The sequence below is a fragment of the Opisthocomus hoazin genome, chromosome 9 (genome assembly GCF_030867145.1).
Source record: "Opisthocomus hoazin isolate bOpiHoa1 chromosome 9, bOpiHoa1.hap1, whole genome shotgun sequence".
Lineage (NCBI taxonomy): Eukaryota > Metazoa > Chordata > Aves > Opisthocomiformes > Opisthocomidae > Opisthocomus > Opisthocomus hoazin.
The window spans coordinates 6,742,548-6,761,972 of NC_134422.1; the positions used below are offsets into that span (position 1 = coordinate 6,742,548).

General features: G+C 40.2%; 1 protein-coding gene across 1 annotated transcript in view; it reads left to right on the forward strand.

The window, feature by feature from the left end:
• The window catches only part of LOC104333270 (von Willebrand factor D and EGF domain-containing protein), a 193,618-nt gene that overhangs the window by 124,472 nt on the left and 49,721 nt on the right, over positions 1-19,425 (forward strand). Inside the window, exons 19-20 of the mRNA XM_075430952.1 lie at positions 1,530-1,682; positions 4,411-4,575. Coding sequence (XP_075287067.1) covers positions 1,530-1,682; positions 4,411-4,575 — 318 coding nt within the window. The remainder of the gene's footprint in view (positions 1-1,529; positions 1,683-4,410; positions 4,576-19,425) is intronic.

Sequence of the window (19,425 nt, forward strand, 5' to 3'; positions counted from 1 at the left end):
CAGGTCCCAGCTAGTGAAGGAAATGGCCAGAAGCAACTTTACACTTGCTCAGTATTTGCTTTTGGGGCAACAGACTTTTTAGCAGGGGGACTACAGTGACTCTGTACCCCTCTGAGACCTCCCCAGGGCACCAGATGCAACCTCCTCGCACTCTGCTTGTTGCAGTTGTATACACACAAGGCTTCTCCAAAAATAACATTTGGTTGGGCAGAAGGACAGAAATACACTCTAAGTGTTTTGCATTTGTTTGTTTGTTTGTTGGTATTTTCAAAAAAATCTGAGAAGCAAAAGATACAGATATTAACTGTGCAGATATTAACTTTTCCTCATGTTGGCTACCAAAAGGAAAAAAAAAATCAATGTAAAAAGACTCTGTTGTAACTGCAGGATTCTGGCACCAGCAGGACTGTCTTTGCCAGGTTTACCAAATATACCTTCAATCATATTGTCAAATGTCTGTACAGAATGTTTTCTTTGCCGTGTTACTTGGCCACATTCGTTATTTCAAAGTGATTTTACATGTTTTTGTAGCTAATTTGACCAAAGATGGAAGGATGTAAAAAATATTGTGCTGTTTTTGAAATATATCAGAAAACTCATTTCTTCCTCTGGTTTTTTTTAATTACACAAAGATTTCTCTATTCCCAAAATGTAATTTATTAGAAGAAATACACCTGAGGGATTCCTTGTCCACCCAAAATAGGATAGAAATCATTCTTCGTGGTTCTGATACACAGACTTAACACACCTACTCGTACTACCCTTGCTGAAGCAAGTAGAAAGTCTTCTGGGAGGAAGGAGGAGAAAGCTGAAGTAACTTTATAGCTGTTAGAGTGGGCTATAGCTCATAGCATTATTTAGTATATATAAAGAGTCATAGCCTCAGGCTTTATTAATAGCACAGAATATCCAAGAGACCCAGGGCAATAGTTAACTCGCAACATGTATCCACATAGAATTTACAATCCCTAATTCATACAAGAAATTCTCTTAAAATTATGCAGAAATCAATATTTTTTAGAGTGTCCACCAATCAATTTTCCTCTTTATATCCATGTGCACTTTGTACAGGTATTCTGACATGTACAAAGTTTAGAGCTGAACTAACCAAAGCCAGAAAAGATGCACAACACAGTTTCAGACAGAAGCTTTCAAAGAGAAGCAGGAATCAGACAGAGCACAGGTCCAACCGTGTAGTGTTTTCGCCCAAGCAGCAACGCTAATACATGGGGCCTGAGGCCTTCTTACTGCCCTTAGCTCGATAAAAGATCACGGTGCATATTAAATGCGTCTCTCAGATAAGCAAAGTTCAGTGAGTTTGGGGCACAGTAATTTTTTCTAAATTTGTGTTGAAGCCTTGCTGCATGTCAGCAGCTGACTCACCTGATTTGCCTGTATTTGCTTGATGGTTGGCTTCCAGAATAAACTTATGTCAGGTTATCTGATTTGCGGTTACAGTTGCTTTTTATCATCAATCACAGCTAAGCTCTAACACCTTGTTTCCTTGTCTCCATGCTTCCTTTTCACAGCTGTGCTTGCTGCTGACATTACAAAAGCTTTAAGCACTGAAAAAGGCAATGACAAAGGTGATTCGAACAAGACTGAGGTGAAATGGCCAATGCAACCCTTAGAGGCAAAGGATTCTCATGTAATTAAGAATTTTAACATAAGTGATAGACATGGTAGGTATACAAGGATATGAAATCTTTTTCATTTGCTGCATTTTATATGTTCAGAGATCATACATTTTACCATCTTACCATGTTTATCGATGGCAATAGAAGTTTGTAATACATCCTAGAAAGACTGAGTTAAAAATCAAAAGGCACTTCAATATATCAGACTGAATTGCTGGTAAACAATTTTACATGGGAAGAGAGCTATTACAGCAACAGCAGTTGGAGTGGTCAGGCTTAACCAGAAATGGCATCGCTTCTGAGGTAGAACAAAATCACTCCAAATCTTAGTGATCAATGGAAAACAAGATGGTAAGAATGACAGCTTGTGCCAACCTGCCATAGCCAAGTGACGCTGACATTTTCTTCCACGTTGGATGGAGCTCTGAGCAACCTGGTCTAGTGGAAGATGTCCCTGCTCATGGTAGGGGGGTTGGAACCAGATGATCTTTAAGGTCCCTTCCAACCTTTACCATTCTGTGCTTCATGGTGTTATGGGTTTGCGTGGCAAGGCTTTGGTAGCGGGGGGGGCTATAGGAGTGGCTTCTGTGAGAAGCTGTGAGAAGCTTCCCCCAAGTCTGATAAAGCCAGTGCCAGCCAACTCTAAGACGGACCCGCTGCTGCCCAAGACCAAGCCCATCAGCAACAGTGGTAGCGACTCTGTGATAACATATTTAAGAAAGGGAAGAAAAAAAAAACTCTGCGGTGAGACAGCAGTTAGAGTGAGACAATGTGAAAGAAACAACTCTGCATACACCAAGGTCAGTGAAGAAGGAGAGGGAAGGAGGTGCCCGAAATGTCGGAGCAGAGAGCCTTCCCTTGCAACTCATGATGAAGACCATGGTGAAGCAGGTTGTTCCCCAGCAGTACATGGAGGTCCACAGTGGAGCAGATCTCCACCTATAGCCCGTGGAAGGCACCCCACGCCGGACCAGGTGGATGCCTGAAGGAAGCTGTGACCCCATGGGAAGCCCGTGCTGGAGCACGCTCCTGCCAGGACCTGTGGCCCCATGGAGAGAGGAGCCCACGCCGGAGCAGGTTTGCTGGCAGGGCTCGTGACCCCGTGGGGGACCCACGCTGGAGCAGCCTGATCCTGAAGGACGGCACCCCGTGGAAGGGACCCATGCTGGGGTAGTTTGTGAAAAGCTGCACCCCGTGGGAAGGACCCACGCTGGAGAAGTTTGTGGAGAACTGTCTACTGTGAGAGGAACCTTCATGCTGGAGCAGGGGCACAGTGTGAAGGGTCTCCCCCCTGAGGAGGAAGGAGCAGCAGAGACAATGTGTGATGAACTGACTGTAACCCCCATCCCCATTCCCCTGCGCCGCTCGGGGGGAGGAGGGAGAGAAATGGGAGTGAAGCAGAGCCAGGGAAGAAGGGATGGGTGGGGGGAAGGTGTTTTAAGATCCGGATTTATTTCTCACTATCCTACTCTGATTTGATTGGTGATGAATTAAACTCCCTTTTCTCCCCAAGTTCAGCCTGTTTTGTCCGTGGCAGGATTTGGTGAGTGATCTCTCCCTGTCCTTGTCTCGAACCTCGAGCCTTTCATCATATTTCCTCTCCTCTGTCCAGTTGAGGAGGGGGAGTGACAGAGCAGTTTTGGTGGGCACCTGGCATTTATCCAGGCCAAACCAAAACACATGGGCATTCACTGAATTAAGACTGAGTTTTGAGCATAAGTGAAGATCAGCTCTTGAAGTATGAACATGACTGTGGCAACTGCTTCTCCCAGACCCGGAGGACTACAGCACTCTCTAACACGGGTGTGCACCTGCACAATGCTGACATTGGCCCAGTTCTAACAAGTATTGCATTTTTAGTTGATTTTCTAGTAAAAGCAGGGAGTGGAAGAATTGAGATTGGGTGCATCTGTCGTGTAGGGGCATACGTAAAATAAAAGAATTTTTTTCTCACCTTCTTTTGTATATTTGTTCCAGGCCAGTCAACACCTAACCAGAACTCGCCTCTTACAGGTATCCATCATGATGTTGTAGGCAAAGCGCAAGAATAATGCTGAAAATACTTGAGAATCATGATGGAGACCTCACTGGAGGCAATTAAAAAAGATCTACAACCATCATTAAGATTTTATTCATCATCTGTTCTCTGTCTTGACACTATTAAATACTTCACAGGCAGTTCATATACACTAGCTATTCAGTGACATCATAAGTGATAAAATATTATATACTACCAGAGTGTTAAATTTTGCACATAGTTCTAAGACAATTAAAGTAGTCTCATGTCATACAAGGTCTGACACTTTAAGGATGATTTCCAGATCAGAAACATCTGTACTTGACAGAGTATTTTTAAAGATAAGGTACATGTGCTGTAAGGTTTGATGATTACCGTCCAATTATGAAAGACCAAAAGGATGTCTGAATGATACAGTTTCTGACTCAGTTAATCTTTCACTTATGCTGAAAATTACAGTTTCTATATTATCCATGATAAATGCCAAACAACTTTGAGTAATAAACTTGAAAACATGTAATTAGTGAACTAATAAATCTTTCTGTAATGAGAAACAGCTGTTCCGTTACACTGTGCCCACAGGACGTTCTCATGTTTGGCTCAAGGTTTGGCAACATTCTGCATTAACTGGACTTCAAAAGAATAAAAGCAGTTACAAAGCTTTAGCCGGGCTCAGGCAGTCTCTGCTTAATTTTATATATGCAGTTGACTTGAGAAATTGTAAATAAACATGCTTTAAGATCTTTTTTTTTTCAGGCCCTGCAGCACCACTGTCGCATGCTACCACCTGTGCCAACAGGCCGTGTTTTCCTGGAGCGTTATGCTTTGATCGGAAGCCCCCTTACATCGGATATGTCTGTGGCCGATGCCCAGCAGGGTTTTTTGGAAACGGTCGCATCTGTACTAAAGTCCCCAGACCAGGTAGTTTCTAATTTTTAGAATTTTAAAAAGTTTTTGTGTACAGAGGCTGTAAGAAAATACGAACTAGTATGGCATTACAATAGAAGGTACTTTCTAATCAAACACTGAATGCGTTTTTCTTTCACTCTTACCTGACGAGCAGCTAGCTGGTCTTATCTGACAAATACCTGGCTCTGTGAGTCAAAATTCAATAGGCTAACCACCTCGTTTGCCACCAGGGAGAAGTCTTCACAACAGGACTTGCTAGATGGTATGAATCACCACATCTGTATTTCTGCCACAGCGCTGGCATAGGGTTTCGAAACATGTTTGCTCCTCAGTAAGATCAGAACATGACACATGCCAGTATCACTCCACTTTCCTTCTTTCCTAATTCTTTTGCTGCAAGGTGTCTGTTTTCCAAGGTGACTTGTGCAGATGATGATAAACAAAGTGTCATGTAAGAACAACTATACCAACAACTAAATGCAACAGGTAATTACAGCATTTCAATAGTATCATTCATACCCTAAGCAACAATCTCCCTTAGGGAGCTCTGAAGCTCAGCTGGTCCCATTAATCTCTGAGGACTGATCATTAGAAGAGGACTTCTGTGGTGATAAAAGAAAAGCTGGGTCCTGACCTCAGGCAGAAAGTGGCAATAGCATAGCAACCACTATGTCACCCGATCACCAACTAAGTCACCCGATCCCACTCTCTCTCAATGAAATTCTCATAATTCAGTGCTTGGTTCTCTAGGGACAGTCTGGATGGTTGTCCCCTTTTTACCACACAGAGTGATTTGCCAAGAGAATTCATGTGTGTTCCTTAATAATTGTAGTTACTAGGTCAGATTCCTTGGTTTTCTTCAAAATTTTTTTCTTAAGAATTCAAGACAGACTGGCTTGAAACCTGTCAAATTGTTCCCCAACCTCCCACGCTTGACAAACCCGCCTTCACTCCGCGTTCTGTATCCAAATCAATGACTGTTACCTTAGTGCTGTATTTTAATGCACACTATCAAAGCGGAAGCATTTTTACTGCTTAGCGCAGGTATCATCCAATCTCTTTGAACTATAAATTGATTTTAGCCAGATTGCTGAATCTAAAGGTCACAAAAATAAACCCAACATTTTTCTTTCTCTAGCAATGAGTACGTACAATGTATTACTTTGTTTGTCAGAGTCACTAAGTCAGCTATTGACTCTTCTATAACTTGGTGAAGCTGTAAAAGCAGTTGAGCAAAAAAAATAAATCACTGTGCATATAGATAAACTAACATTTCTGTTTACTGCCCAAAGCTGCACCTTGTCATTAATGGGATAATGGGATATACATTGTACCCCCCAAAGGTCGTTTAAATGCTGTTGAGTAGAACAGATAGTCTGCAGCTGCAGGTATTGGTACGGTAAATCAGACACGCTTACATTGTGGTTATATAAACATTAACCAATAAATTTGTGTATGTTCTAAAAAGGGAAGCGGAGACGGTAGTTGCCATTTACTGTGATTCATACCTGTCATACACAGCTCCAAGCAAGATTTAAGAAATATCCTGAGTATCAGGATCTGAAACTAATACATGCTCCTTTCAACAGCAAACTGTACATCAGAGGCTGGGGGGTTGTTTTTCGTTTTCCTCTCAAATACACAAGCTGAGTCCAGGACTTCACGCGGCAAACATGGGCATGCAACCAGCTTGAGCACTTCGGGGAGGGAATGAAGAGGAATGATTTCTTTGCTCCATCAGAACCTTATACTCACTCATGTGAATTATATCACTATATAAACGATGAGAATCTTGTGCCTCAAGGTTAAATGAGAGTAGTCATTTGTTTTAATATTTAGAAATGAAAGCAGTTGCTGCAGCTGTACGAGTGTCCTAATTTATGACCAGAATGATTGGTTTAACTTTCTTTTCCATGTGCTTTGCTAGCTCAAGCAGAAGTATTGTACAGCATTGATGATTAAAAGATAACAGACAAAAAGAATGAACTTTCAATTAAATTTATGTACAGTTACGGATTACGATTATTGTGAAATCCTCCCTGTTAGAATAATAGCTTCTCTCCCTTGCAACTTCTGGTATCAGTCTTCAAATGGAACAGAACAAATCCTCTTCAGATTTCTACTGTGCTTGTGAAGGTACTAAGATTATGTGCCACTTCTTTCCAACTCTAGTAATTTTAATCTAAAAATACTCTTGCTAATCCCTATTTTGTACTTTTATTGGCTGCTTTTGACATGAAGTTATACTCAATTGTTGTGATTTAAGGATTAAAGGATAAGTATTTTTTCATACAGAAATTGAAAAAATCACCCAACTGCCTTTGTAGACCACTGAGGAGAAAAAATATGCCAGAAGGAAGTTGTTTCCCAAGTCAGTGCTGGACGAGCTGCACCACCAAGTCCTTCCATTTTGGCTTATAATCAGCAAAGTACCATTGCCTCAGCATTTATATATGATAGGTATTAACCATTTGATGTACTTGACTTACTACAAGCTATGTAAATCCACAAATAAGTTTCTGAGCTATTGTCCTGGTGTCGGCTGGGACACAGTTAATTTTCCTCCCAGTAGCTGCTGTGATTTGGATTTAGTCTCCCATGTTCAGCTGATGAGCAGGTGTGCACGAGCTGGGAAGGAGCACAGCCAGAGAGATAGCCAAGCTGGAAATATTCCAGACCATAGACATCATGCTCAGTTTACAAATGGGGGTTGGCCAGGGGGCAGGAATCTCATCTCTTTTCCATGAGTTCGAATCCTCTCTTGTCCAGGAGTTCAAACTTTTCTGTGAGTTTGGTCTTTTCTTTCGGGAGTTCCATGAAAGTCGCAAAATCCATGAGTTCTGGGTTCCATGATTGCTGCTAGGGGACTGACTGTGACTTGGTCATTGGGTGGTGAGAAAATTGTACTGTATACAGTTTGGTTTGCATATTCAGTTGTAGTAGTAGTATTTCCTTCTTGTCTTCTTAAACTGCCCTTTTCTCAGCCCACAAGTTTTCCCTTTTGTCCGTTTCTCCTCCCTGTCCCACTGAGGGGGAAGGGAAGGGGTGAGCGAGTGGCTGTCTAGTGCTTAATTGCCAGCTGCCAAGTTAAACCACGGCAGCTATATTTACCTGCTCTGCCAACAGTGCAGGTCCTCATTCTGTTCTCATTTACATGTTTTACCTGCTTTATATCAGTAGTTTGTACCATTTTAAATCAACCAGACTTGGTTGCAATTGGTTTTAAATCACATCAAATTAGTCTTAAGGAAAAACATCACCAGTATACAGTTGATATAGAGTTTCATACATAAAGGGAAAAAAACTACTAGTAGGATCAAAAGTCCCTTAATTTTGCTGGCATTGAATAAAGAGGAAAGTCTAAGGAATTTAAATCTGTCCAGGCTTCACTGGGCACATTTCACATTTGTATAAAATATCTGTTACCTTTTCATTAGAAGAAGCAGATCTATTAAATCAAACCATGCAGTATCATTGGTGATATCCTTGGCACAAAGGAAATGAATATATCCTCATGGGAGATGCTGGCGATGTTACTCCATGTTGCAATATTAGTTCTTGTCAGACACTACTGGTATTTCTCTAGACTGGTTTCATCACTCACGGTCACAGAGATACCCATCTGTTTGCACTTTCTTTAGCAGGTTAGAGAGGTTGGTGTCATCACAAAAGATTTATTTTTTTCCTATTAGTAAATCAGCAATTTTACTGGACAAAGCAGTGCCACATTCATCACCTATAAAAGATTGTTTGCTCAGAGCCGGCTCTTTCTGCCTCTCCTGGTTCAGGGAGCCGAAGATCAAGGGAGAGGATTATTTTATGATCTCTGTAATCGAGTTCTGCTTTTCCATTCTGAACACTACTGCTAGCTCTCCTGCCACAGCAGTTAATTTGCAGTATTGTAGACATTTGGCACTTGATATACTTTTGTATGTGCCAGCTATTCGTTATGTTTATGTACTCTGTGTTTTACACTATTCCAGTATCTGCACCATGCTTCTGAATTCACTTTGATTTTACATCAGAGAGACCTCTGTGACCTTCTCATTTGCACCACTGTCAGACCAACATCCAGGTGTCAATTTAAAAGGAGAATAAAATGTTGTGCCTTAAAAGAATATGTGTGTTTAAACACATAGTGTTCAGTCTAACACCACAAGAACATATTAGTCTTAAGTTTTACATTCTTAACTTTTAACTTTGAAATCACTGCTGTCATTATTAGCACCAATCACTGATCACTGTCCATGAAAAATAAGTAACTCCTGTAAGAGCTCTGGTCACCAACCCAAGGTTTCATCACTGGAGCTAATTGCAGGAGCAGGGACCTCTTACTGCCTGGAGCCAATCAAATGATTTTGCTTCAAGAGATGACTGAGAAACATAATGGACTCCTTTCATCTCTTATCTAACAGAACTGATGAATTTGCATTAAAAAGATCAAGGCCCAGATTCCAGTCTCACTTACACCAGTGTAAATCACAAGAGATTCCATTAAATGAATGGCATTACCCTAATGGAGTGAGGCGAGCGCTGTTGCTGGAAGACAGCTCTTAAAACCCATTGAGGTCGGCACATCACACACAGACCTTTTAAATACGAACTTTGTAGGTACCAAGGGGTATAGATATAATGCACACGCTTCTCAGAATTCAGCAGGTGCTCTGCAATGAGTAACTAACTAGTCCTGGCTTGGTTTATGCAAGGAGTTGCAAGGCTCATTTGATGGCAGGAACATTTTGATGCTTCAGTCCTTAGGTCTGAGATCCTTGCAAAGAAGTCATAACAGAAATACAAAATAAATAATAAATATTACTCTGATTTGCCTCTGTGTGGTGATAGTTCTCAGCTGTTCTTGTGGGCTCCAAAACTGGGAAGCACTGTATCTCAATGTCATGGCTTCCAGCTCCTACCTCTGATGCAGGCCATTGAAACCCTGACCACAATTCATCTTTGGAGTTTATGGTGGAATTTGCGGATCCCTTTCGCAAACTATATTTCAGTGTTTCTAGTTTGTGTATTTCAGGACGAAATGTACATTTTTTTCAGACTGACCAGTTATGATCTAATGATGTCTCCTTCAAGGGGTACGTGATGAAATGGCAACTGAAGTGAGGTTAGAAATGCCACTCTAAGACATTGCATATAGATTTGGACCTACGAAAGACGCAGTTTTGCAAATGGTATACCAGTAATCTTCTCAAGAGGCCAGGATCAGCCTGGCATTTTGGACATCAGCTGTGACCCTTTCTTGCCCTCTGAGTATGTAATTGTCAGTGAAAATCTGCTCCCGTATTTGTCAAGATAGAAAGGGAATCTAAGAGGCTTTCTGATAGTTTTCTCCTCCTTAGGGACACCTAATAAAATATTAAGTATTTTCAGAAAATTATCAACAGAGGCCTTTACAGTATATGCTATGACCCAAACATAACAACTAAAGTAGGCACGGTGGGAAGAATATGTTTAGATAATTTAAAAGATAAATGGTTTCCAGCTTCACTGATCCATATACTCTGTCAATCCAGAATTTGTTAAGTGCTTCCAATACAGATGATATATGTAGGAAATGATGTAGCTCAGCAATAGAAGACCAATGAAGCCCAAGCCATAAAACCACTAGGGAAGAGGACTCAGCTATAAGCCATGAATAATATTTACATTCAATCAGAACATCAAGTAGAGATTACATTTCTCTCCCACCAAGAATGTGCCACCTTTTGCTTAAGGAATCACTGTGCCATCATGACTTTTAAGTGATAATAACAACTCAGTCTCCAACAAATAATATACGGAGGATACAGACCCTGTAGTTTGACAGACTGACAGAACAGAGACAAGATTATTTCCTCTTAAAATTTCCAAGCTCATTTGATCATCTAGCTATACTACCACACAGCTTTTAAAGAGCCAACCCCATTTCCACAAATTTGATAAGACTGCTGTTTTGTTAATGGCACTTAGAAGCTCTTTAAAACTGTAAGTAACTCATACTGGACCAATATCCTGGCCCCATTAAAGCAACAAAAGCGTTTTGCTACTAACTGCAAAAACAAAGCAGGAGTTGAAGAAAAAGGATTGATAAGCAATGCAAAGCACACTACCATACAGGGGGGTAAAAGAAGGCATGATATACGCAGACTCATTGCTCAGGACAAATTTAGGACTAGTTCCTGAACATCTTACTGTTGTTGTGGAACAGGTACCTACAGATCTGTTGGCACTCACTTCACTGGACTTGCTTGCAGAATCAGGTGGTATTCACTGCCAACCCATGTGAATGTTTCCCCCAAAATTACATGTCACATGTATAGAGCTCTTTCATTTCTGAAGGGACACAGCAACAGCCTATAGCTAACACAAGACAACTGATCCTCTGGGATGCAGGAGAAAATGATCTCTCAGGCTGATAATTTTTTAGATTAAGAATTTCATAGAACTGTGGAATGGCCCAGGCTGGAAGGGACCTCAAAAGATCATCTGGTCCAAACTTTGATTTCTCAAAGGAAATATATCCCATATATCATGATAAAAATACAAAAGTCTTCTGTTGTGTTTTGTTTTAATTTCTACAGGACATGGAGTGGTAGAACTGCACACTGGAGAGTATCATCAGAGCTATTAGTCATGGAACAGCTGATAAATCCTTTATATTACTGAAAAATAGCAGTTCTTGCTAAGAATTTTTCCACGTTAACAAACGTTGCTTACAGTATTTATAGAACATCATCTTAAAAATCTCAGATTTGAATCAAGTTATTGGCTCATGAAATTTTAAATTCTTCTTAAGCTAATATAATGCCTCACAGGAAATGTTATCCTTAAGCCTTCTTCCTTCCTTCTCCCCCAAATGCCTGCGGTTCAGTTTGTAACTTCCCTTTCACATTTGTTTGAATGCAAGAAAGGGGACCTGTTATCTTGTTCATAGCTATATATATCACAGTGATGAATCCATAAGTGACCTCAGCTTGCTTCAAAATTCTTGCTCCACTGAAAACAATAATTTCCATAGCACGTCCTTGGAGCCCAAGAGAGGAAAAGATTAAACACAACACTGTTGCTAGCTGAAGCGCCACTATCAAATGTCTCTACTTGCTCATCCTAATACTCTTTCAAAGAGAAAACTACAAACATTATAAACAAAAGTCTCATGACATGACTGTCCCCAACATGCTACCATAGAATTCAAAGGGTAGAAGTAAGTTTTGTCAAGAGCTGATGACCTGTATGTTAGCAGTGAGCTTTAGCTTAATAACCATATTTCAGGAACTCTTGCGTCAACATCATATGCAGTTCAGATGGAAGATAAGCTTTGAATTCTGCACTAATGCGGCCTACCTTGGATTTAGGAATTCCAACCCCTCTTATAACCTGCAGCCTGCATTCAATGCACGTTGTTCGTAGTTGTTGTGCACAACTAAGCGGACACATGGTTCATCATGGCTAACCTGCGGGCAATAGTGAAAAACCCATCTGGTTAAATTAGATACAAATTAGCAGAACTGACTAAGAACTTTTGTGACATACCATCTGAAAACTTATTACCAAAACTCCTTGCTTTTTGTTTTCTGTATTAGAAAGAAACTATAGGTAGTTGTCAACCTAATCAGCTGAAATTGTGGTGAAATCCATAAATGCATGATTTCACTGCGGGTATTTATATGTGCTTATATGGTATTAAAATAGATTCATTACTGGCCTCCAGCAAGGCATAGTTCAGATTGTTTCTTGGCTTTCATATGTAAAGTAACTCATTTTTATGTGTTTACAGCCCAAACCAACATAATTATAGTTTTAGACCATTTACTTCTTGAATTGAATAAAAGGAGAATTTCAGGAAAATATTCAAATTTAAGCTATTTTTTTCTTTGAAGATATATTATGGATTTTCTTTTGAAGAAATGTTATGAACTTTCTTTCTAATCTATTATTACCATTCTAAGGGATTCTACATAGATGTTTCAGAGAATTAGATAGAGATGCTTCAGAGACGATCTGTCTTGATTCAGCCTGTTTTGTATATATCTATGAACCTGTTCCAGCCATGAGAGAGTCTGAAGGCCCATGAGGCATCATCAGATAACAACACAGTTTCTATTAATTTTTCCATCTCTCACAGTGCTAAGAAGTAAAATATACCGCCAATTCCTGAATAGAAAACATAATTTATTTTTATGAACTCTGTCTTAATACTGTCTTTGTAGCTGCTGCAATAGTAGAGCTGCAGATTCAAATAACTGGAGAAGGTAGAACAGAAAGAGAGGTGAAAGTTCCGATCTGAAAGATGGACAAGGGATAATGAAAGGATGGTAAAACAGTTATGAGGGGGTTAAGTGGGTGATCCATGGTGTTTTGAAACACAACCGTATTGCTCCTTCGCTTCCTGTTTTGTTAGCTGGATATTCAGGGAAAAGCACAGGAAGAGTACTTCTAAAAACTGCAGTAGAGAATGGCTTAGACCCAAGGGATGTAAAGAGCACAGAAAGAGATCCGGTAACAAAGGAGCAAGAGGAGCAAGTCTCCTGTTCAAGGGGCAAGAGCACATCAAACGGGTTGAGTTTTTCCAGCCCCTAGGAGAGAACTTTTGAATTAAATCTTGAAATAAACTGGAAGGTAGGAGAGGTGCTTGAGAAAACATTGTTTGTTTGTAAAAACATAGCTGGTTTGAAAATCTCCGTATACTGTTGAAAAGAGATGCTGATAAAGAAAAATATTGCTAAAGAGAAAAAAAAAATCCCTGTTTGGAGAGTGTTTGCAATCAGTAATTCTTGCACCATTTTTAAAAACGCTGTCTCTAGTGAACCCGATGTTACAATTTCTATTGCAAACTTATAGAAAACATCATAAAAGTAGAAAAAAACTCCAACAAACAGAGTCTGCAAACAGAGTACACAAAATGCTTTCTTTTCCTCAAAGGCCCATATTTCTGCACAGCGATCATTGTGTTCACCACCTTCCTGCACCGTTCTTGCACTTTGCCTGCACATGATGCCTCGTCCCAAGAATCGTACTAACCAAAAGATGATGGATATCTCCTTGGAACACAGATACACATATATTATGTGGAAGTGCCATGTATTAGGATAAGTTCACAGAATCACAGAATCACAGAATCACAGAATGTTCGGGATTGGAAGGGACCTCTGTGGGTCATCTAGTCCAACCCCCCTGCCGAAGCAGGGTCACCCAGAGCAGGCTGCACAGGACCTTGTCCAGGCGGGTCTTGAATATCTCCAGAGAAGGAGACTCCACAACCTCTCTGGGCAGCCTGTTCCAGTGCTCCATCACCCTCAGAGGGAAGAAGTTCTTCCTCATGTTCAAATGGAACTTCCTATGCTTCAGTTTGTAAGTTTCATATTTAAAACTGTTTTGGTACTTTTAGACTTGAGTGTCATTCTAGAAACCCACCGTATAGCCTGATACTATTATTATCTACTCAGGACAACTAAAAAGGAGTTGATCATTAAAAGTCTATGGAAAAATCTAGCTTAAATAAATATAAACTAAGGCAGTATGAGTGCCCCAACTCTTTAAGTTTTTTTTTCTCTTAATCCCTAAATTATAATGCTTTCTATTGAAAAAGATTTATGAAAGAAAAATATTTCCTACTAGGAAAGAGCTACACTCAAGCAAAATCTTTATGAGGCATTGTTTGGTATTTCTTGAGTATGAAAGGGCTTATCTTTAATCTTATGTGTTCCTTGACATATCTTATACACGTCTGAAAATGTTCTCTGACATGCAGTTGGTAATATAATTTCTATGTTCATAAACTGTTTGCTTCCTGATTGAGCGCCTCAGAGCCCCTATTTTCTTTAAAAACATCAGTTAATGAATTGAGATGTCAGTTACGTTGCTCTGAAAACCTAGAGGAAAATGAAATGTGCATTGATGCAAATAAATACAAGAGGCTTTTAGAGCGACATAAGCAAACATTCTATCTCTTTTTGAGGTGATATTTTCAGTGTGGAATCACAGAATCATAGAATCATAGAATGGTAAGGGTTGGAAGGGACCAAGTTTAGCGGATGAGCTGGCTGAAGAGCCTAAGTTTTCTCCTCCACAAAAAGCATTGTGTTAGAGTGGAATTGATTTGGTATTTCATGCACACAAAACAAATTTGCATTGCAGACTATTAATGGTGTTACAGATTTGTGTATGTGCAGCTGCAGTCACATTTGACAAGCAAGAGTCCAAAGCAGAAGAACCATTGCAATCAGAAGTGGCTGGGTGATGCAGGCTCCATAGGATATTCCCTATTGCTCATGGTTTTGGTAGGTGAAGTGGAAGAAAATTGCTCACCAGATAGCAACATCAGCAACACAATCTCATTTTCTATATCAGGCTGAAACATAGCTCAGGGACAGTGAACTAGACATTCACCTTTTAATTTCATCATTAAAGCAACAGGCAAGTAAATCTGCCCATCACAAAAGCAGTCGCTTGAGAGCACAGATTTTGCTCAGGCTGAATGTGCCTGTACAGATGCATACAGAGTCATGAGAATGCTTTGCTTGTGTGCTGGCCTGACTGGGTGCAAGGCACGCTCGGTCCACCAGCTCTCTCGTTCTGTCAGCCCCACAGAAGCTAAGTTAGCCCGGCTGGCTGGTTCTGTCTGCCCGTGCACAGTCAGGGGCTCGCACACAGCTCCACAACTTTTTCTGCTTTGTGAATGCCAGATCTGGGCACCTTTTCTATAAAAGTGGGGATTAACTTTAGCCTGTGCCTACTTCCAGCATGTTGCATGTTCCTAAGCTCTTTCACAACATGTTTGACTTTTCAGTTTTTGACATAAATATAGGTAAAGGATTATGAGCTCTAAACTTAAGCTCTTATCTAAATTTAAGAGAATATCTCAATCTTAATGAGTCTTTAAAATGCTTTTGTGTCTGCAAAAATAATCCTGGAAGTATACCCTTTGTAAAACTTGGGAAGTTGAAGATCTACCTCACTTAAAGGAGCTGAGGAATTTATTCTGGGTGTTACTCATTGTAGAGATCATAGAATCACAGAATGATTAAGGAAAAGACCTCTAAGACCATCAAGTCCAACTGTCAGCCCAACACCACCATGCCTGCTAAACCATGTCCTGAAGTGCTTGTGATTGTAAGAGAAGGGACATTGGTGACTGTGAAGTTCAACCAGCAGCTGAATGTGGGGAAATTCTGGATGCAAGGGAGAATCAAAGCTATATTTCTAAATGTTTGGGAGAGGAAAGGCATTAGGGCATGCTGGGATGGCTAAAGAGAAGATTTAAGAATTAAACACACCCTGAATAGAGAAGAAAGTTATTCCAGAACTTCATCAAATAAAACAGCAGATTAGGAATTGATGGAACAACAGTTTCCCTAGAGCTTCCTATTGACAGCTGTTCCATTTTCCCTTTCTCACCAAGTAAATACAGAAAAAAATATCAATGTGGAAAAGTAGAGAGAGAAATGGGATAATCCCTAATACTCTGTTAACAAGACTTCTTCAACCAGTGTAATTTTTCTATTCTCTCTTGACATTTTAAATAAGATTTATGTGCTAGTAGATGTTTCAAATTTTAAATGATGACCCACATAGTGCAATATGTCAGAAGAGCATTTCTCTGTCGACATTCTTCTGAATGAGAAATGTCCTACACAGCATGTACTACTAAATGTTAATAGCTCTAAAACTACACAAATTGTAAATTTATTGAATTGTGTTAATAATGACATGAATTTTTAAAATATTCACAGAATTCTGAGATAGTTGTAACCTGATCAGAATTAAAAGTGCCCATAATACTTTGCACTGACAAGCAGAAGACACCACAGCGAGATGACCTTGCTGAGGAGAAGGAGCCAGTCTCCACCTGAAGAGTAGGCTGGTTTGCAGCATTTTATTGGATTAAAGCAGAGAGCAGCACCTGAGATTACATGGCAATGCTTACAGTGTCTCCCTCATGTCATTACATAAAAAAGTTACACTTACATTTAAACAACAAAATGTAAGTTTCTAACTCTAATAGCTGCAAAGAGAAGCAGAGCAATAAAAAAGTGATAACTACTCATGTCTACAAGAAACTTAAGTGTTTGAGATGTCAGCTGCTAGTTGTAGGTCAGGATGGGGCTGTCTCCAAGGCACACGTCTTGGGAAGAAAGTTGTGGAGGTTCCTAAGTCTAACAGCACAAAGGAATATGGTAACCAACCTGGTCCACCCTGTCCCGGGCAGAGTATGAGATGTGTGTTGCCTCTCTGGGAACAGAAATGGCTTCAGCCAGAAGGGGATGTGATTTCTCTTAATTCAAGTCTCGGTGTGGTCTTTTTCTGAAAGCTTGTAAATACAAAAAAAGCCAGAAACTCAGAAGAGAGAAAATATATTAGATTTCTTCTCCGCGTTTCAATGTTGATATGTCACCCTGGGTATAAGAGACTGTCGAGTGCCTACTCTGTTTCTGAACTGCTGTTTTCACTAGCTTATACAGTCATTTTATCACCTTGGAATGAAGCTGGTCCTCTTCAGCTACAGATATCTAGTGGTTCACTATAAAATGCAATTGAAGTGAGAGAAGAAATCAGAATTTGCTGTGCCTCAACAATGCCATGATGGCATTGGCAAGCATGAACCATGAATGGGCTGCAACGATTCTGATTTATGCGCTTAGTGCGAGCGGTACAAAATACCTGAAACACCAGGTGAAACAAACTGGGGGGTTCTCACGTGAGGGAACTCCTGCACCACATAGATGGAAAGTGTCCTGGTATTGAGTTGGATGAGGGATGCTAAACTTCTGTCTTGGAAATTTGCTTTCTGTCACCCTTGTTCTAATCTTCCCCAGATAGGGGGACAAGAGAGTAATCTACCTTCTCGGGGCCTGATCCATCCCAGCATGGCGCCGTGCTTACAGTGGTGTAACTCCATCGATAAGAATGGAGCTCCTGCCATGCCCAGCTGGAGCAAAGCAGCAGGTTTTCGGTCTCTTATCTACCTCTGTGAGAAATAAACTCAGTCATTCCACTGCTGCACATTTACCTGTTAGTATAGGCAGAAATACTGGCAGGTGAAAGTGTATTTTTGTACTGTCATATAACCTTGAGCACTTTGCCTTGTCATTTCTTTGTTATTTTAATCAAGTCCGATACATAATCATACAGCGGCATCACAGAGAATACCACATTCATGCAGTCACACTTCTGCATTGATAATGGGTTATACATTTGAAGATATCGATCGACTTCAAGGAAAATAAATTGAAGTAATACAGGATTTGAGAAAGCTGCTGACTACAGACAACTGAGTCTGCAGTCTTTTGGTAGATTTCTTTGTTTTAGCTTATTTAGATATCTGGCAAACTGCAGAAAGAAATTTTTAGGCTTTCCAGAAAAAATCTAGCATATTCTAATCCTAACTAAATTGCACAGTATAAGTAAAAATCTGAAATAATGAGAGGACACTGAAGTTGCCACCTTCGAATGACGCCAACATCTTATGAAGTTTGGTGGCCTGTACAAAGTGAATGGGGGACCTTGATCAGTATATATCATAACGAACAAACAAGCAAAATGTATCACTACCCTTCATCGGTAGTCTTATTTGAGATGTAAAAACTAGCTTTGTAGATACACTCCAACAATATGTCTTCCCTCACAGGGAAGGCTGAAGATTATTTGCAGATTGAGTATATCCCCTATATCGCCTGATACAGAAATAAAAGATTTCCCTTTCTCAGGCAGTCAGTCTGATCCCCTTACTAGTTACTAAAATTTAGTTAGGAGGAAAATCCATTTAATCACAACACAGTGGAAGGAGCTTAAAGCCATAACTAGGGCTTACTTTGGAAATTTGCCAAAGAGGCCATTCAGGCCTTCACTGTCATTCCTGTCGATATGTGGTCCCTGAATCAGATTTTCTGCAGGCAACAATGATTGTCTATTACTGATAATTTTCTACAGGGGTATTTCTTTCATCTTTCTCTCATTCATTTTCAAAAATCCTTTGACTTCTCTTATCCTCTCATGCTCTTTTTGCTGATGTCCTCCCTACTTCACCATCTCTGTTCTTCCATGCTCTGTACCTCATCATTTATCAGCCTTACTTTGGACAGCAAAATCCACGTATTTACCTACTGTTCTACTAAAGTCCATGTGTTTGCCTACTGATGTCCATAGCTTGATCCAGTACCATGGTAAAACTCCAATACATTATGCTACAGGGCAATAAAAACTCATCACCCACCAGCAGAATGACACTGTTAACCAGCCAAATGAACACAACGTCGGATGCCAGGATTTGTTTTGATCTAGTCAATGCTTTAACTTTCATTTTGACCTTTGCCAAGCATCTTAATGTCTTTCCTTGCTAACTATGGCTAATTTCTACATCAATAAGAGTTTTAGAGAAGTGATTAATATTTATATTTAAAAGGAGGAGGTCTATCCCGCATGGGGTTAACCCTAGAACCAAATGAGGCTTTTTGTGCAGGATCCAATATATTCCGTTTCCTATGGAGTGAGTATGCCAGAACCAGTTAAAAATAGCTTCTTCCATTCATTAGAGTCAGCAGATGGCCATTAATCTTCCTGAAAGTATTGATTCAAACTACTCGTCTCCACTTTCAAGGCCCTTCACAGACTACCCTCTCCCCATCTATCATCCCTCCTTACACAACTGAAAAGGTGGCTGGCTTCGTAACAAGTGGGTGACAGTTACAAACCAGCAGTCTCTCTTACATGCTGCCCCTCACGTCTGGAGGGAGCTGGACACAGCATTAACAAAGCTTTCCCATTTGTCTCCTTTAAATGCTTTCCTAAAACTTTCCTTTGCCATAAGGACTACAAAGGCATTACATAATTCTACACCGGTGTGATGGGACTAGAGTCTCTTTAGGACACAGT